Raw genomic sequence first — 20,534 nt, forward strand, 5'->3', positions numbered from 1 at the left:
AAGGGGTGTTTTCACTTGCCATCATCTATTCTACAAATGATTCCCAGGCATACAATATATTAAGTAAAATAAATGGAACAGTTTGAAGTGTATGCAAAAAGGAGAGTTTTGAATAATACTTATTAATTTTGGTAAAATGTGTAGAAGATTGGTATATGTATATATATAAATATTTAAATTAAAGAGCCTGAAATTGATAAAATTAATATGTTGCTCTTGAGAATGTGCTCTAAGCATGTCTCTTGATACCCTAAAATATAGTATTTCTTACTCTCTTTTTTCTCTAAAGTAAATTAATATCTAAAATTTAGTTTCAAGTAGATAGTGAAATTCTATGTCTGAAAAACTCCCTTTTTTGGATGGTAAATATTTACAAAAGTAGGGTTAAGAAAACTTGTAGGGATGAAAGATACTGGTTTGGGTCCAGAGAACTTCTTAGAATTCTGAATATTCAAGTTAATGTTCTTCAGAGACCCCTAGAAACTCCCATTACTGTTCCACACTTCACCCTTAACCATATCCTCAACCTTAAACAGAGACTAAGAAAGAAAAAAAGAATTTTGCTGGAAAAGAAAGAAAGCAGAAAGAGAACTAGTTCTCAGCTCCCAGTCTCACTTTCCTTAAAGAGGATGCTTTCCTATGGAGTACATGAGTAACCTTCATTATTTAGTAATTCATCTTCCAGCCTAGAAAATGCAGCCACTGAGTTTTCCCTACTACTTATCAGCAGATTGAAGTGGATTCTTCCTTCTCTGGTAACTTACATGTGTAGTTTGCATAGTAACACCTAGAATTTTCCTGAGACAAACTTGTATGAACAAATCTTAGGAGTCTAATATATTGCCCTGCCCATTCAACATGACCGAGGTTGCTAGAGTAGCCAGGGAAATGCACTGAACAGATGGCCTAATGATGCAACAGTACTTCTGTTTACAACTCCTCAGAAGTTGTTACCTACTAGAGACTGGCTAGTCATCTTTTTACCTTGGGACTTGCTGGTCTACAGAGTTGTCCCATTTGGGGGACAGTGCTGGGAGCAGTGGGAAGACACCTTTTCCCCTTATGAGTTCAGTTTGAGGCTTCTGCTACCATAAACGGACAAGAAAAGGATATCAAGAAAAAGAAGGCAGAAGAGTGAAAAAAAGCCCCATGTTACACCATGGGCCCTGAGTATGACCCCATGGGTCATACTTGCACAGGTCAGGCCTTCATCTTCCTGGAGCTGTATCATTCTTCCTCCTTCTCCATAATGATTACCAAATATGGCACTTGCTGTCTGGGTTCATTGGTGATCTACTGGGACAGTGGAAGTGCTTGGAAAAGTCCTTGCTATTGCTAACTGGCCCACAGACACGAAGTGACAAAGGACTGTGTGGATCTGTGTTCGAGGAAGACTGTAATTCCTCAGGATCCTGGTGTCCACACATTGCCTGAAGGAAAGGAAAACAGAAAAGTCAGTTTGGGTGACTGTCCTCGTGTAAGTTATAAGTTCTCATGCCTCTGCACATTTCACATCACTGAGGCTGCTGGAATAGACTAAGAACCACTTTCATGGGTGCCAACAATGTTCAGATACTTCCCTTCGCAACCACAATTTATGAATGTTTTCCCTTCCCTTTCCCTAAACTTCTCTGTTCCAATTTTCCTATCTGACCAGCTACCTGCTTTTTGTCTAAGCTACACAGTCCACAACAAAATGAATTTAGACCACCTTGGATTTTGGATTCATGCAGCCTTGAACTCCAAGGTTCCTATTGTGTCCTGCTGTGTCCTACTGTTGTCCTACTGTGACAGTATAGATGTAGCCTAAGTGTCCAGACTTAGCTTATTAACAAAAATGAATTATATCTCATTAGGAAAGGTGAGCACTCATCACATCACAACATCCCATTACTACTACAGATAGCAAGGGAAAGATTATGTGACTTTATTGGTGTTAAAACTGGAAATCCAAATTTTCACTCTTGTGATTCCAGTCTTTATTCATTAACAAATGATGTAGTAGCTGTCAGATCACCTGTGAAAGTCAAATCTTGGTGTTGAGACCCAATTATTTGTAATTTCAGAACTGAATTACTGCTTTTCTACATGTTGTGTGGGCTTGATGCCAATACATAGAGAAAACTTTTCCTTTTGCACATCTACAGTGATTAATATGGGTATGACTTTTCTGAGCACAGAAATCCAATGGCATGATGATGAAAAAAAAACTCACCTGCACAACTGCACAACTTTGCACAAATCCTTAAACCATGTTCCCACAAAAATCTCCAACTATGTGTGCATGTATTTCTCATTTTTTATCTCTAAACTATATATTCTAAACTTTTTTCTCTACCAGTCACTCAGAACAACCTTGCAACTTGACAAAGAGATGGATGGAGCAAGGGATGGAGACCTATGTGTGTTTTTCACTAAAATTTCATTTTCAGTTAGTAAGATTGTTCAGAGTAACAAGAAAGTACTGAGGATGGCAAAGTCTTCTTTCTCTGACACAACTTGTCTGCTACAACTTAATTTTGGTAGACTTCAGAGTTTTGTAAAAGATACAATTACAGACAGACATCTTGTTTGCAATGAGATCCATGACAGATTAAGAGCCCCATATGTGAATTTTAGCTTTCTAAATAAGATTCTGAATCTTCCATCAATATCTATCATTCCCAGTTCTAGGAAGAGTGGGGAAAAAGGACTGAATATTTAGAAGGGCAGACTGCAATAATGTAGAAGACAATGGAGAGCGAGAGACACGTGACTAGCCTAGAATTCATTACATGAGCAAAACTGAGGTAGAAAAGCTGGTCGTGTGAAAGTCCAATCTTGGGTAAATCCTCCTGTTTGTGCTTTTTCAGCCAATTCTTATAGGCCTGTGGAGAGAGAAAATTAATAATAAACTCCCCTTCAGACAGTGTCCAAGAAACATGTCTTCTGTTAATTAAATATATCAGTCTGCTATATATTTAATATATTTAACATGCTTGTATCTCTTTCTGCTCACTCTGAGGTGCCTGGCTGCTTGCCATGCCCCTAAAGCTGTAAGAGAGTACAATGTTTTTATTCCTTTGCTTCCAATTTCTGACACTACTATACACAGCTGGTTAGAAGAGATGTGATGACTGCACTATGAAAAAAAAATAATAATAATGTAAATTACTTTCCAAGGAAGTCACAAATTTCTGAAAAAAATTATTTATTTGTGCTATGAATGCCATCAAAAAATCTTTGTGCCTGTAACAATATCAAAGTTCTTAACACAGAAATGCAACAAGTACCATCTGACACCCAGAGAACTCAGAGTCCCCTGAACTCATTAATTAACTAAACCTCTGAATTCCTGCAGGAGTTCTAGACAGAAATATTGCTGAAATCATGACAGTGGAGTAATTTTATCACAATACAGAATTCTAGTTCTTAGCTTAGTTCCTTAGATATAACATAAATATATAATGACCTAATATAAAATAATAGCTTGTTTTGTATGCATTGCATAATTAGGGAAGTAAAAAAAAAAAAAAGGACCACCCCAGAATAGGTGAAGGGGAGAAGTGGTCTTATATGGTGGTAGTGAGACTATAAGCACAGCTCTGTGGAGAACCTGTTTGGAATAACAGAGGAAATGCGAAGCACATGCTGCACTGGCACAGACATGCAAGAAATCTGGGGCTGGAGGAGTATGTAGGACAGGGATATAACAGGGCAGTCTTAAGACATGCCAGCTGAGCTGTCTGGTGAGACTCTGAGATCATAAAAATGAGATCAGATAAATAAGTAAACTACAATACCTGGTAAGCAATGGCAAGCCCTCCGTTGTCAGCTGTATTCTCCAAGAGCGTAAGAGTACCATTGACCTTAAAGTCAAAGCTTTCATACTGTTCAACAAAGCAATCTATAGATTTCTGTAGCACACTCCTGTTGCATGTAGGACAGCCACCAGGCAACACTGTAGGGAAAAAAACATCCTAGAAAGTAAAGCTATTTCTGATGTTCATTTGTATTCCCAACACTGAGTTTTCTTCATAGTTCATTTGGTATGGAGTTTCCTTAGCTTCACTTGCTTTAATAATGTATGTATACATGGATATAGGGGTCATGACTGAAGAACCCCTAAGGGAAACTACCACTGAGGACCTAGAATAGTAAACAAAGAGGATAAGCTTCACCCTGCAGCTGGTACCCACCATAACCATAGAATGCGTGAAGAAGTTCATGTGCCATGAAGACCCCAATAGCTCCAAAGTTCACAGCACTGAAAAATAAACATGAAAAAAGTGATTTTGAAAAGAAAAGAAGAACAGGTGAGCATTCTTTACCACCACTGAGCACAATTGTGGACCACAAAGAAGCATTCTACTCTGAGAGCCCACAGAAGCACTTTCTGTTTATTGCCTCCCAGATGTGGTGCTCTGTAAAAATATGAACACAAATGTAAATTACTCTACCAATGCTTGAAATTGCACAATGGACTTGCATTAAAGCATTCCTAGCTAATAAGCCATCTTAATAACAGAGAGTGCGAATTAAATTCTGCCCTTATTAACTGTAATGTGATACTCTGTTGAGATATGTCCTTAGTTACCCATTATTGGCTGAACTGCTACATAAACAGTAACTGCATTGGCAAAATACAAGAGCAGGATGGTTAGAAAGGCAGTCTTGCAGCAGTCATCATGTGAAACATAATACATAAAACTGGCAAGGCAAATTAAAATCATGAAGGCTTGACTACAATTACTCAGGCCTAGCACTGATAATATTTCTACTCACTACAAGCAGGAGGTTCTTTCCAATAAGAATTTCTACCATTCTGGTTAATGAATTTACAGTCACACAAGCATGAGTACAATTAAAATAGATTTCCATAATGCAAAATGATGATGATTATTTTTTTTTTTTTTTTACAGGCACTGATTAACACTGCTAAAGCATGAAATGGGTGTAGAATCATAGAGAGGTTTGGGTTGGAAGAGACCTTGAAAATCATCTAGTTCTAACCACCCTGCCAATGGGCACACCTTCCACTAGACCAGGTTGCTCAAAGCCCTGTGAAACCTGGACTTGAATACTACCAGGGATGGGGTATCATTATATCACTGGGAATTCATGAGGACACGGACAAGGACAGGATAATTCATCTTTTAGAGCTGCTCTTGCAGAAACTCTGTAGCTTATAATGATTGAACTGTCTTGCCAAATTCTAGTTTTAAAAAATATACTCATAGTTATCTGAACTGGCAAATTCTTTTTGACAGTAAAATTTAAATTCTGGAGCATCATCTTACCAACTGTTAATGTGCTAACACAAGTTTGACTTATTAGTCTACTGACCTGGAATGATGGTGAGATTTTACTAACACCAAATACAAAAGGAATAAGACGCTGCAGACACTTTCTCTCTCTCTTTTTTTTTTTTTTTTTTTTTTTTTTCCCAGAGGAACAATAATGTGAACTGGATTTTTTCCCTATTATTATTTTCCTATTCTCCATAATATAATGAATTCATGAAACAATGCAAACACTAGCAAATATCATACAAGTAGTGGCAGAAGATTGCCATGGAAAAAATAATTACTTTAACTGAGATGGGTTTCTTTCAGACTTCAGTCTCTTCCCACTGTGTGAATTTATCTTTGGAGTATGATGGGATTATGTCAAGTCTCTGTCAGTTATCATGCAAAAAAAGGACATCAGATAATATTTTTACAGTCAGCTGTTGAAGTGCTTTTTAATACCAGAAAAAAAAAAAAAAGTGTTTAAAAGAACTGTTCAGTATGATGAAAGAACCCAACTATGATTGTATATTCTACAAAGGTGTCATTGTTGCAGGAGAAGCCTCAGAATGAAAACTATGTGTGCTAGTTAGAGGAGGTTTCTTGAAGAAAAGGAAGAACAGAACTGTGTCTGATCCATTTGTAATACTTTTACAGGAAGTTGCTCCTATTTGCTCTGGGTTGAATTTCTATGAATTAGATTGCAGAAATACTTGAAATCTAGAAAAAGAAAGGCAGAGGTCCATTGTGTTTTGTTTGTTTGTTTCAGTAAACCTCTTTGCTCTCGGATGATACACTTGTCTCAGCTTACTTTCACCTATATTCTAATATTGCTCCAGCAAACTCTTTCTCTGATTCCAGAGAAAGATCACACTCTTTCAGAGTTCATAGAGCAGAACTGGCAAGCCACATCCATATGGCTTTAGAAAAAGCTATTTTTCCCCTTATACTGGATATTTCTGGGATACAGTTAGAAATTGAGGTTCAAGACACATTCACTGAGATTCTTCCTGGAAACATGGTGTAGCAAAAGGACTACATTCAGCTTCCACTTTTGCAGCCCCTTCATACCTGGGAAACTCCATGTGGAAAAAAGGGCTGCGGAACATTCCAGCAGGAAAGACCACCATGTGGTGCCTTAGTGAGTAGTATGAATGGACAGCCCAGGGGGACACCTGCCAGCTAGAAGCAGAAATGAGAGAATGTATTAATCTGTACCTCATCTTGCTCCTTTCCTCCATTGGGTGTGCAGAAATGGTTTGCTCCATGCAACTGTTCATACAATGAAGGAAAATGATGAAATTCACATTATCTAGAGTTAAAGGTGTTTGAAACAAACCTTCACTCATTTACAGACAGAGCTAGTAGCTTAGCTTTCACACACATTTAGAGATTCACCTTCACAATTTAACTGTCAACTAAGTCAGAATTATTAACCTTTTGTAATGTCCTGCACAGAATACACCTCAAGTCCCAAGTATGCCTATCTCCACTCCCTGCCTTCAGAAATATCCATGTCCTGACTTTGAGGTGTCCCTGCCAATATTCACCTCCACATAATGCTTTGCTGTCAGATAGCTCAGCCCAGGAGCACCAGCTATTCCTCTTTATTAGGGGTTTATGACAATAAGCAGAAAAGGTCCATTTTGAGGGGTTTGGGATTCCCTCCACAACAGTGGTGGTTTTGATAGCATGAATTCATGCTGAACACAAGATAAGGTGCCAAGTTCAGGGCTTTTTTAAAGATGAGGTAGCAATGTGCCCTTGCAGAAAAGAAGGACAACAGCATCCTGCCCTGCATTAGGAGAAATGTCACCACTAGGTTGAGAGGTGGTAATGAACCTTTGTTCAGGACTGGTGTAACCACAGCTGTAAGTACTGTGTCCAGTTCTGCCAGAGCCTTTCCCACCCTTAGTAAGTGAGAGATATAGACAAACAGCTGGCCACACTCCTGAGTGACCTCTTTCAGCTCATCCTGCTTTGAGCAGGAGGATTGGACTAGGAGATCTCCACAATTACCTTCCAATCTCAGGTAGTCTGTTTTTTTCATATCAATATCTGACACTTACTTAATATGTGAATGATGCTGAAGGAGCTTTGAATAGGAATTCTCCCTCATTGTCTTCAAGCAAGCCACCACGTTGAGGAAAAAAGTGTCTTCATTTATCTCCAGCTAAGGGAGGAATTGGGAAAAGTCAATGTCACAGGGCATGAGAGAGGAATGAATTGGACAGTATGAGAGAGAGGAAAGTCCCACAGGTAAAAAAGAGGTTCATCAAAAGACAAACCAATGGAACACTTGATTTCTTGTTTGTTTTTTTTTGTTTGTTTTGTTTTGTTTTGTTGTTTTTGTTTTGTTTTTCCTCTCCCAGTTCAAGACTTTTGATTTAAGATGTGACCAGAACATTATCTGCAGCCAAACAGAACATACAAACAGGTCACAATCAGTAGGAGGCAGCATAGGCAACACTGAACAATGTAGAAGCAATAGATACAGGTTGTCTGGATCCACCTCTTCTCAGAAAGTGGTATGTGCATTTCTCAGAGGTATTAGCTTCTTTTATCAGGAGACAAGACAGCAGTTGGTACAAGTAAACTGCCAGTAGTGAGATAGACAGGTTTATATTATATAGCTCACATTCTGGTATTCCAGGTTCACTTTGGCAGTCTGAAGTATGTAAGCTGGATAGCCAATCTCCACTTGTAGCGTGGACACCTAAAATCATAATAAAAGGAAAAAAAAAAAAAAAGAGAGAAAGAAATGTGACCAACAGGGAATTTTACATTCTGGAAGTCCCTTTTAAACTTTATTTCTAAACAAAAATATGATCTATCAGCCGTTTACAAAAACAATTACTCTTTTTCAACAAGACATCTCCTCTTGCTATTCTGTTCTATTTTTTTAGCACTGTTTTCTGGAATTCAATTTATATTTTTAAAGTTCTATAGATGTGTAAATATGAAGGTACAATGTAACTCTTTACATTAATTCACAGTATCTGTGGCCTCTCAATGCATAAGTATCAGTATCATGTGCGTGATGACACCTATGGAACCACATACAGGTTTTAGTGTGTATAAGGAATCTATTTAAAATTGTGTGCCTGTAGAAACAGGTATAAATATGTAGGCCCCTTCCATTTTTCTCCAGAGTCTTTAGGGAAAGGTTGGCCTCAGTAACTTCTGCCTTCTGCACGCACCAAAACTTTAGCTTGTTGGCGTGTTTGCTCATCCATCCACTCCAACTGATCCAGTTGGCTGTAGAGGGCATTTTGGATCTCAGAGAACATCTCCTCAGCCTGCCATGGAGAAATGAAGGCACAGTCAGAACTTCAGAAAAACATTGTTCAGGCCTAGTTATTGTCTTCCCATGTTCCAGCAATTCAACCATACAATAGTTGGGAGATTATTCCTCTTCTCTTGATGAAAGAAGTTAGGCTTAAGTTTCTTAGGCATCCAGTGGTTCCTCACAGATGTCATCATTCTTTCCCACACACATTTTCCTCTTGACTATCATAGTAAGAGGGGAAACATAATCCCTTTTCATTAAATCCCTTTCAGGATGGGAATGGACCAAATGATTGTCCCATTTCACAAAATATCCACAATAATTTCTTATTGTCTCCCTTTCCAAAGTTATAGCAGTCTGAGTCTCTCCTTCACAAAACTGTGCTTTGCTTCGGTACATAGTCTTAGTTTTTCATTACCCTTTCTTGGGGTTATTATTATTATCCTTGTTACTTTTATACACTGAAAACTCTCAAAAAACTTGATGTCTACACTAATTTCCCTCCATAAAAAATAATAATAATAATTAAAAAAAAGTCTGATCGTCAAAGTAAAAAAACATATCTTTTCCACAGTGCCAGCAGGTGTTTCATTTACTGTGGATCCTCTCAGAATGTTTTGATATTGATTTGTTTCTGTAAAACCGGTTATAAACATTATGCAGTCCTTGCTCACCCACCATTTCTTTAAATACTTCAGGATTTCTGATGAATACTAACTGCCACTTCAGTTAAACACACTGAAATGGCATGCACTTGCAGGGTTCTCATAGGTATTTGTGCAGTCCACATAGCTTTGCTAACAGCTGAGATAAAGATTCTAAGTGTTATTTTAACATTGATTATTCTAGCAGTGACAGTGCTCTTGTTCTGGTAATATCACACGTTTCCCCCAAACAGAAGAGAAGTATGTAACTACAGGAATACATAAAAAGGTATAGAAGCTTTTGCTGCCTTGATGCTGTTCTAAGCTGGCAGGGCAAAAAAATAAAAAATAAATGAAGGAACAAAGCTGAGCTTTGCTTGGGGATTAAGAGGATGAATACCTACAAGTTTCTTGGTTTGCTGAGGGAAAATTTCCTTCACAATCATCTGCCCTAGGACTGGCTCAAAGAAAGAGCTGGTATCAGTCAAACACTTCTTCCAGCGCTCAACTGGGATCTGTAAGAATAGAGAAAGAAATAAAGACACCTGAGAGTGAAGAGGAAGAGATAGAAAAATGAAGACAGTAAAAAGATAAATAAATATTCTGTCAGTAGTTTATATGTTGTTATTTAAAAATGACAGCCATGAATAATGAAAACTTTAATACATTAAAACAAATAATTATTTACCCTACTTACATTGACACGAGATGAATACTCATATTCTGGCTGTAACAAATAAATAGAAGGAAGGTGGCTATTTATACATTGTTTCCCACCCCATGATACAGTGCAATTAGCACTTGAAAGGTTTTTTTTTTGTGTCATGTCTACAACTCCTTGAGAAATGTGAAGCCTTAATTGGCCTAGTGAGAGTGGTCCTCCTCCCCAAATCTAAGAAGCTCCATCCAGGTGAGGGATCAAGAGAAAATCCAGAAGGTGTGTACTGTGGAAGTGAAGATGGTTAACAGCTAACTCACCACTCTAGATCCCATTTTCCCGTGAAGAATCTTAGATAGCTCTAAGCGTGCATCTTGGAATCGACTGTCAAGGGCAGGGGAGAGATTCACAACCAAACAAATAATCATATAGATGGGAAGGGCCCTGTAGAAACATGACATTTGGAAAGACCAATAGAGAGGACCACTTTAGTCCACATTAAGATGAGGTCACTTCCTAGCTGGATGAAGTCAAATATTTAAGCAGTAATTCCATCAAAACCCTGAACCTAAAAAAATGAGCAGAAACCAGTCAGCACTGAACAGCAAGCAATATTCAATTTTATGAATTAAAAACAAATATATGGACAGGATACCATGCAAAAGCTTTCTGGGAATGCCAAAAATCATGAATAACTCTTAAGAGAAGAACAAAGTCAATACAGTGATTTTTTTTTTTCAGCAACAGTCAGATTATGATGTTAAGAGGTCACCATAAACACGGAGGCATGGCAAGTGTCAGAGGAATAATCTGAGGCAGAGGAAACCTGGTAACCTGAACAGTGACAACAAAGTATCTTGAATGGACTACTCCTGGGGCTATCAAAAGGAGGATGATTTGCTCATTCATTTTGCTATGAAAGTCACTGACATGAGTCAACCAAAGAAACTCACAGTCAAGAACACCCTGAAGACTCAAGGAACAATTACCTACTGGGCTACAGGATTCATTATGGGAAGAAGGGAAAAGAGCACTTTAGGACTGAGTAATACTTATTATGGTATACTTTGAGAGGACTGTAGGATTCTGTGAGACTTAATATGGGATGCTTGTACAAAGCACCAAAGGCAGAGAAAGGGACAGATCATGCTGGACTGGGAGGAGTTACTCATGGTAAAGTTAAGAGGAAAGGTGATAAGAGAGAATGGACTAGTGTAAACTCGTATCTTGTCTGTTTGAATCCTGTGCATGGTCACCAGAGTCTGTCTCATCAAATTATTTTAAAATATTTTTGTTTGTGGGTGTGTTTGTTTGTGGGGATGGGACTGGATACTGGAGAGACAAGGCTGGCTATTGGAGACACCAACAGTTTGGACCAGCTACTGGAGAGATCTGTTTTTAATGTGTATTTGTACTAGAAGATATCAGAGTACCAGCAACCAGAGTAGGGCCGCAAGTCGCAGTGGCCCACATATCCAAGTGCCAGCAAATGTGGAGATCAGGGGGTCTGGGGCAGGCTACTGAACATTCTGAACATCAAAGGCCAACTACTGCAGTAATCCATATTGTGTGTGTACATAAATACGTTTATCTGTATTTCACTAGTGTAGTCCAATCCTGATCAGGTGCAGAGAAGGACTAGGGTCAGACTAACTGCACTGTTCATGTTTGTATGGGTGGGTGGGTGCCAATATATTTCCTTATATGTGTACATATATGTTGTATGCATGTGCAAGCCTATTGGGAGTATATGCTAATCCTCAGCACTGGACCTGTGGATACAGAGACACAGCAGGCTTGCAACTCATTAACTTATGGTATCAGAAGTAAATACTTCTTAAGGCACGAACAACCTCAACCACAGATTTGTGCAACTCCTACCTTTCATTGTGCCATTGTTCAATGAGCTGTGACATGCCTCTTAAGTAATCCATGTCATGCACTGCAATTGGCTGAGAGAGGTTCATTGGCATAGGATGGAAGAGGGCCTGGAGACATGACAACCAGTCAATAGCAGGTGCCTTTTCCTAGAAGTAAAACAAAGTTTAAATGCTGAGCCATCAGTCTAAACAAATTGTCAAAAAATAATAGAGAAACTGGGATTGTTTCCTTGATACTGGTAATGGATACTTTCAACAAGTTGAGCTGTTTTTATGGTGTGGGTATTGATTATATTAGAAAAGGAGAATAAACATATATTTATTTTATCAGAACAACATGGGGGAAGCGGGGAGTGGATTTGGGGTCCTGGAAAATCCAACTGCTATCAATAAGAGACAGTAAGTTAATAGGTTATTTAAAATTCAACAGTCTCCAAGGGTAATTTGCAAGGGAAGGGCATCTAAACAGTGTGGCTCACATTTCTTTTGATCTGGATCTTCAGAATGTGACCATCACATGTAATTGTGTTTCTCAAGTTCTAAGGCACAGATAGATACCTGTAGCTCCTTAATGGTAGTGCGAAAGAACAGCATTCCCCTCTGCTGTCTTTCCTGCAGTGGGGTAACAACACGCTGGAGGTTAGAGATGAAGGACAAGGTAAGGGAAAAGGAATGAGGGGAACCATCCTGTGGACCTCCAAGTAGCCCCCCCAGTTTCTCCAGGTATGAGAGATAGACACGGAGAACCTGCAATACAGAGCATATGACCAGGGGTAGAAACATGACTGAAAGTTAGTCACCTCATCCATTCATCCATCCATCCATCCGTCTTGACCACATAAGATTCACTCTTTCAAAAACAATGTAGTCCTTGTCCTGAAAACTGTCATCTTCACTATAACATCCTCATGTAATTCTTCAAGTGGAATACACTTTGCCAAGTACAGCTCCTTTCTCAGTGAAGAACAGTGAATTCTCAAAAAGTAATAATTTTAATGTGTCCCAGCTAACAATTACTTTAAATAACAGAATCATTTTAGCGCTGCAGGCTTGCTGTCTCTGGAGTTAAGAGAGCTGTAATAGACAGTGACACAATAATTCAGTATTTTGGATGGAGAGGAAATGGCAGTCTTGCTTCTATGTTCATGAGCTATCACAAGAATACTTGTGATGGCTAGATGGGTTTATTTTTTGAGAACTCTTCTGAAAGAGTCAGACTGAGAAACTGAAATCAGCTCAGTATTTATGCAGTTCAGAAAAATTAGATAGTTGTGATGAAATTATCTTTGCTGCAATGACTCCCATGGTCAAAGACCTGATTTCCCTAGCTTAGATTAAAACATTTTAAAATTACTCTGCAACTACACCGATGTTAATAGGTTATAAAGCCTTTATTTTGAACAAGAAAAAAGTTTTGAAACATTCATTCAAGATAAAGGGAGCCCCAGATTCATATTACCTAGTCAATGCAAAATAATATTCATAAAAATCATAGAAACACAAGATTTGAAAGGACCTACAAGATCACCTAGTCCAACCATCTTCCTATCACCAATACTACCCACTAAGGTACTAAATCATATCTCGATTTTATATCTCAACCATACCTTGAAATTGTAACGTTCTCTTTCTACACTAGAAGTTTTAAAACTGGCGTCTAAAATTGGTTGCATTAGAGAAACTAGTATTTTACAAAAGTAGACTATTTTATAACAAATTCCATCTGGAGACATTTTTAGAGGTCACCAACCATACCTCATGGAAATAGGTCATTCTGAATCAGGAAGAAATTCAAAGAGATCCCTACACCAAATAGCTATTTTTACCTTTCTTCAGTCTCTGATATGTTACCTCAAGATAATTTTTCTCTTTGAATTTACTCTCAGGTGGCATCTCAAACTCAGGATGGTCAATCTGCAAAAAGGAGTAAAGGACAGATATCTGGCTATTTCCAGAAACACTAGAAGTGTTAAGAATTTGTTAAATAGGTTTTGTTTGTCTCTGTGTCACAGCATTTGAAATGTTAATAAATTGCTTGTACAATTCAAAAATGTTTCCTAGGTACTTCTTGCGGATCTATCACATTTTCTGCAGCTTATTTAAAATCTCATTACAAATCTGTGGTGACTAACATTCAAATATAAAACACACGGCTAAATATTTCTACATGAGATGCAAAATTAATAGTACAGTAATGTATTAGACACTTAACACTTGGAGTACTTTAGTAGAGTACACTGCTCTCCTAGCCACACTTGTGAACATGTGAAGAACCAGACACTTCCACACCAAAGTGGAAGTTTACACCAATCAATCAGAAGAGGTGAAAGCAAGCAATCTATTCTTCCTCATCGCCTCATTTTCCAGAACCAAGGGGTCTTTTATGCAATAAAATTATGAAGTTTACAGAAAAATTTATGAAAACTTTCTTCAGAGAAGAAAGCCTGGATCTCATGAACTTTGTTACTGACTCTTTATTCCTGGCACTTCCTGATAATTCCCTTTCTTTAATCCACTCACCTGAATTACATTGTTCTTGGGGTCAAAAGGACTAGGACCCACATGCACTCTGAAAAAGGGAAAGGTGTTGTATCTGCCCATGAGAATCTGAAGAGTTTCATTAAAATCTTTTGCTTTCCCTATGTCTGTGATATTCCATCCAACAACCTAGAGAAGGGATAGACAGGATGACCACAGGTGAGAAAAACACTTTTTTGATTCTTATTTACAAACACTTTTTTCACTCCTATGAACTCAGTCATTATGACAACAGAGAAACAATAGAGCAAATAGCATCAGGGAAACTCATGAAGATTTCTACATACCCTGCCTTAAAACTACCTGTCACTTTCACTTAAGGAAAGCAATGACTTGCAAGATGACACTGGAGGGGAAAGAGAAAGAAAAAAGGAAAACTGGATAATATTCAAGGATCACCTCCTCCAAGTTCAAGAATGGTCCATCCCAATGAATAGGAAGTAAGGCAAAAATGCCAGGAGGCCTGAGTGGATTAACAAGGAGTTCCTAGCCAAACTCAAACACAAAAAGGAAACGTACAAATGATGGAAGCAAAACATGTATCCTAGGAGGAATACCAAGATATCCAAATACACAGGGATGAAGTTAGGAAAGCTAAAGCCCTAATAGAATTGAATTTCACCAGGGATATTGAAGACAACAAGAAGGGCTTCTGTAAGTGTATCAGTGAAAAAACAAAGGCTAGGAAAGATGTGTGTCTGTTGCTAAATGATGGGGAACCTGGCTGCACAGGAAATTAAGACAGCTGAGATTCTGAATGCCTTCTTTGCCAGAGTTTTTATTAGCAAGACTAGAAATCCAAGTCACAGACAAAGAGGAAAGGCTGCAGCAAGGAAGATGTACCCTTGGTGGAAGACCATCACGTCAGGAAATATTTTGGCAAACTGGACATACAGAGTCCATGACCATAGGATGCACCCATGAATGCTGCAGGAGCTGGCAGATATTATTGTGAGACCACTCTCAATAATCTTTGATTGATCATGGAGACTGGGTACCTGGAAGTAACCTGGAAAGTACCTGGAAAGCAACCATCATTCCTGTCTGCAAGAAGGGCACAAAGGAGGACCCCGGGTACTGCAGGTTGGTCAGCCTCATCTCAGTCCCTGGGAAGGTGATGGAATGGTTAAACCTGGAAATCACTTCCAGGCACATGAAGGAGAAGAAGATCATCTGGAGTAGTCAGCATGGCTTCACCAAGGGGAAGTCATGCTTGATCAACAAGATAAGCTTCTGCAATGAAATGACTGCCCTGGTGTATGGTGGATGACAGGAGAGTCATTGGGTATTATCTTCCTGCACTTCAATAAGGTTTTTGACACTGTATCCGAAATAATCCTCATTGACAAGCTGTATGGGCTGTATGGGCAGATGCGTGAAATGGATTGAAAACTGGCTGAAAAGCCAGGCCCAGAGGGTGGTGATCAGTCTAGTTGGAGGCCACCAACTAGCAGTGTACTACAATGGTTCCTTCTGTGTCCAGCCTTGTTCAACATCTTCACTAATGATCTGGATGATGGGTCCGAGTATGTCCTCAGCAAGTATGCAGATGACATAACACTGGGAGGAGGGGTTGATTCACCAAAGCATCATGCTGCCATCCACAGAGACCTGGACAGGATGGTGAAATGGGCTGACAGGAACCTTATAAAGTTCAACAAGGGGAAGTGCACAGTCCTGCACTTCAGGAGGAACAACTGCAGGCACCAGTACATGCCGGGGGACACCCTACTGGAAAGCTGTAGGGGGTCCCGGTAGCCACCAAGTAGAACATGAGCCAGAAATGTGCCCTTATTACAAAAATGCTTAATGGTATCCTGGGCTGCATTAGGCAAAGTATCACCAGGTTGAGGTAGGTGATGCTTCCCCTGTACTCAGCACTGGTGAGGCCACACCTGAAGTATTGTGTCCAGGTACTGGGCTAGTGGGCTCGGCAATACAAGAGAGACATGGAGCTACTGCAGAGAGTCCAAAGAAGGGCCACAGGGATGGCTAATGGGCTGGAGCATTTCACATATGAGGAAAGTCTGAGAGAGCTGGAACTGCTTAACCTGAAGAAACAAAGGCTCAAAAGGAATCTTATCAAAGTATATAAATATCTGAAGATGGAAAGAGTACAGTCAGGCTCTTTTCAGTGGTGCCCAGTGACAGGATAAGAGGTAATGAGTACACACTAAAACACAAGAGATTCTGAACATCAGAAAACATTTTTACTGTGTGGGTGACTGAGCACTGGCACATGTTACCCAGAGACATTGTGGGGTTTCCTTCCTTGGAGATATTCAAAAGTCATCTAGAGAAGGTCCTAGGTGCTGGCTGTAGGTGGCCCTGCTTGAGCAGGGGAGTTGGATGAAATGACCTCCAGAGGTCTCTTCCAACCTCAACCATTCTGTGATTCTGTGACAGCGAAAACAAATGATAATTATCAACAACACAGGAAAAAAAAAAAAAAAAAAAAGCAGTGAAAGAGAAAGGAAAGAGGACATATTTTTCTAAAGCTATCCAGGTGGACAAACAGAGATCAGGAACTTAGGAATTTAGGGTCCCTCCTCCCTGACAAGCAGATACTCAGGTGGCCTTGCAGTCACTGTTCCTTCTGCTGTCCACATCTGCCTTGGAGACAGGGCGTAACTGCAATCTGCTAACAGGAATTCTCCCTGGCACTGGGAGGAACCTCCTACAATGGCAATAGAAGCATTTTCCTCTTCAGGCAAGTTTTTCTGAAGCCTGGAGTAATGGATGGCTGTCAGATCTTAGACAGAAGCATTTCACCCATTTTGCAAGATGTTTCCTGATCTGTGAGTCAAATTGTATTGAACTGAACTTCTAAGATTAAGTGATCCCTCTTTGCAGTCTTAGTTGTTGAACAGTTGTAAAATGTCAGGTCATGAAGGCAGATTTATGTACCTGATGTCAGAAAGCCAAATCTTTAAACAGCATTCAAATCGAGATTTATCATTTAGAAGTCAGGCTCCAAACCATGAGCTTATTTCAAAACCAAATGCTAGCAAAATTCCACCATGCAGGAACACATGGCGTAAGCTTCACTCTTTCCTTTTTTTCCGACAGGAATTATCTTCTGCATGTAGAAGTTGTAGCAGAAACATTCACCTGATTTAGGATGTCCTTCAATGGTTGATTTCCTTGGGATTCTATCTTTTCGGTATCCATGCAGGAACGATAGAACTGGATTGCTTTCTCTTTAGCTGAGCCTCTTATCTGAAACTGTGGGGCCTCTGAGGAAAACGAACAAACAGAAAAAGTATATGAAAAACTACAAGAATGATAAAGGTTATAATAAAGTAAGATGGGCAGTATTTGAGCAGAGGAAGGTTGTAAGAAAATATCACCTTGCACTTTCAGAGCAGTTTAGTAAATATATCTACATTTTGCCAACTAACCCAGTGCAAGAGATTTTCTAGTGTTTGCTATGACTCTTCTTGAGACCAAATATGTGAGTTTCTTTGCATGGAGACTGGAGCACAACAGAAAGGTTAATCATACCTAGGTTTCGGTCCCACATGGAGTCAGGACGAGGTCAGAGTGCACATTCAGACATGCACAGCAAAAAGGGTCTACTTTTACAAGGAAGTAGGAAAATGATTTAATTTCCTGAATTTTGAAGTATGACTTCCATCTCTTACACTTGACAAGGAGAACTGAAATGTTTGAAATGCAACTATTTTAATATGACCTCTCCTCAAGAATATATCTATACCTGTGATAACAGAAAATGAAGAGACTGAACTCCGTCCCTGATAGGAATGTTATAAGTATTTTCAGTTCTGACCCAGGAAGATGTTGAAAGCAACATAACAACCATCTCCCTCTACCTAAAAGCCTTTTCAGGACAAGCTGGTTTTCTTCCAACAACATATCAAAGACATTTCGTGACTCTTCGGTGGTTCTGCTTGAATGATTGCCTTCCCAGTTGCCACAAGCATATTTGTAGAAATCCTCACAGGGGTCTACAGCATCATTCCTAGAATTCAGGAGTCTGGACAACAGTCCAAGCCGCAGCTCAGCATCACATGATCCTGGACAGAAGTAAACAAGACAGAACTGAGCAGTGGCAGTGAGAACAACTCCAAACATACACAAAAAAGGAGGTGTTATCTGTGGGACATGCCTTTCCCCTCCCCCAGATTTATTTTTGGTACAAACTCTTTGCATACAGACTGTTGAATTCCTTGTAAGTTTTTGCTGAAGATGGAACAATACATGTTCTGTCTTTAACTTCACAGCAAGACTGCCATTGCACTTTGTAAGGGAGATTCTTTAAATAAAAGACAGGTAGTCAGTCCAGAGGTGGTGCCCTCCATTCTAACTAGGCAGTAACAGGTTGGATTAATCTGCCTTCTCAATGTGCTTTCTCTGAAACAACACACAGTGATTTGGCCAAATGATAAGAAGCTGCTGATGATGTCAACAAATTGAGCAAAAAAAGTACATAGCACAGATAAAGTAAGGAGATAAGTTTAATACACAGAGGGGGATGTTCAAGCATAAGAAACAAACATTTCTCAGAAATGACATTTCTTAAAACAGAACAAAAACTTTCTAGTGTTTCTTGTATCCATCCTCAGATAAAGGGGGATCAACACCCACCTCTCCCCTCCCCCCCCTTCCCTTATCTAAGGTGCTGTGAACCCCTGCGTATGTGTTCTCTTTTTGGGTCAGAGTATCTTGTATCAACATCAGATCAGCTCAACTGTTAAGTAAGTCATTTGTAAATCAAAGTAAGACTTTCCATTCTGTGGTTTCAGCAGTTCTCATGGGAGGAGATATGCAGAGTGAAAATAAGCAAGATCTAAACTAACCAATATCTTTCCTCGGTCTCTATAATGAATGGTTTCCAACATACCACAGGGGCTGGAATGGGTTTGTGCCTGTTCCCTCCCATACTGTCACTGGGCACAACTGAAAAGAGGCTGGCTCCTACCTCTTGACACCCTCCCCTCAGATATTTATATACATTAATGAGGTCTCCCCTCAGTCTTCTCTTTTCCAGGCTAAATTGTCCTCCTTCTTTCAGCGTGTCCTTTTACAACAGGTGCTTCAGTCCTCTAAGCATCTTCGTAGCCCTTCTCTTAACTCACTCCAGTAGTTCTGTGTCCCTATTTTACTGGGGAGCCCAGACTTATTAAGTCAGGAATGGAAAAGTGGATGAGGAGCTACAGTCTCAAATTCTGCACCAGTTTCAGCAAGTTACTACAGGGTCATACAACCTGGAGGCCAAGACAAAAGATTCAAGAAGAACATCTTGTCAATATAATGCTGCTGTCACACAAAGCTGAACCCGGGCTTACTCAATGGCAGGCAGAGGAGGAGGAGGAATGTGGGGATATATCCCTGCTATGACTCAAGGAGGGGGTAGAAGAGTTTACCTTTTTCACAACTGGTGTTTTTTATGTTTCTTCAAGATTCTGAAAGTCTGATTCTTAAACAAATGCTAAGCCTAATAAGCATTGGAGGCAGATAGGAGAGGAAGGGGACTTACAAATACATTGTATGAGGAAGCAGGGAAAAGGATATCCCATATTATACCTAGACCACAAGTCATCATGATGTAAGTGATAAGTAATGTAAAACCAAGGAGAGTACTGAGAAGAAGTGCACACAGAAGTAGGCTTTTCCCTTGAAGACATCGTTCCTTCTTTGCACCTGTTCTCAGTTCCTGGTCACAGGTCTGAGGAGAGAAAAATGAGACAAACAGAAAAAAAAAAAAATGAAGAAAGAAACATTTGTGTTAAAGTTAGCACTGATCATATACTCTGTCTTCTCCCTTATCTACTAGAAAATCACTCATGGGACTAGTGACAGAATACTAACAATGGTCCCAGTCTTCTAATGAGTTTGTTCTCAGGGACATTCTCACCTCTTTCATATCCTCCCCCTCCCCCCCCCCTTTTTTTTTTCCATCTACAGCTTTTCCACAGTGTTATTCAATACTAAACACCGGCTGGACATGAGGCAGCCTACCATCCTACAGTTTCTTTTGTTTTATGGAATCATCTTGCATATGCCTCCTGAAAATAAGAAAACCTTTCTAGGCCTCTAAAGCTAACAACAGGATGGCTAGGGGGGGTGGTTTTACCCAGCTGGGCAGCCAGACTCCATCCCAACCACTCTCTCACTCCCCCTCTTCAAAAGGGAAGGGGGAGAAAATATGATGAAAAGGGCTCAAGGGTTGAGGTGAGGACAGGGAGATCGCTCAACAATTGTCATCACAGGCAAAGCAAACTCAGCATAGAGGGA

General features: G+C 39.6%; 1 protein-coding gene across 2 annotated transcripts; it reads right to left on the bottom strand.

Annotated features, from left to right (window-relative positions):
• Window positions 1-286: 286 nt before the first annotated feature.
• On the bottom strand, window positions 287-19,966 carry KEL (Kell metallo-endopeptidase (Kell blood group)). 2 transcript variants are annotated; one of them, XM_035315067.1, is made up of 17 exons: window positions 19,824-19,966; window positions 18,110-18,313; window positions 17,388-17,512; window positions 14,259-14,405; window positions 13,590-13,652; window positions 12,297-12,485; window positions 11,740-11,885; window positions 10,179-10,302; window positions 9,605-9,715; window positions 8,468-8,566; window positions 7,906-7,983; window positions 7,337-7,440; window positions 6,339-6,449; window positions 4,179-4,246; window positions 3,783-3,940; window positions 2,775-2,867; window positions 287-1,430 (listed from the first exon to the last, which is right to left on the bottom strand). In XM_035315067.1, exons 1-17 carry the CDS (start codon window positions 19,840-19,842, stop codon window positions 1,254-1,256), a joined length of 2,016 nt encoding a protein of 671 aa, XP_035170958.1. In that variant the 5' UTR covers window positions 19,843-19,966; the 3' UTR covers window positions 287-1,253. The 2 variants fall into 2 exon arrangements, 1 of the variants encoding a protein (XP_035170958.1); XR_004747463.1 differs by lacking the exons at window positions 287-1,430; window positions 2,775-2,867 and adding an exon at window positions 5,570-5,656 and having other exon boundaries at window positions 3,881-3,940.
• Window positions 19,967-20,534: the final 568 nt, after the last annotated feature.

The sequence above is a fragment of the Oxyura jamaicensis genome, chromosome 1 (assembly GCF_011077185.1).
Source record: "Oxyura jamaicensis isolate SHBP4307 breed ruddy duck chromosome 1, BPBGC_Ojam_1.0, whole genome shotgun sequence".
NCBI lineage: Eukaryota > Metazoa > Chordata > Aves > Anseriformes > Anatidae > Oxyura > Oxyura jamaicensis.

Bases quoted from the DNA above. Each gene is read 5' to 3' on its own strand.
- KEL (XM_035315067.1), bottom strand. The intron at 13,653-14,258 runs GTGAGTGGATTA...TCCTTTTTGCAG, and splicing joins CCAAGAACAATGTAATTCAG to ATTGACCATCCTGAGTTTGA. The intron at 3,941-4,178 runs GTGGGTACCAGC...TTTTCCCTACAG, and splicing joins TCACGCATTCTATGGTTATG to TGTTGCCTGGTGGCTGTCCT.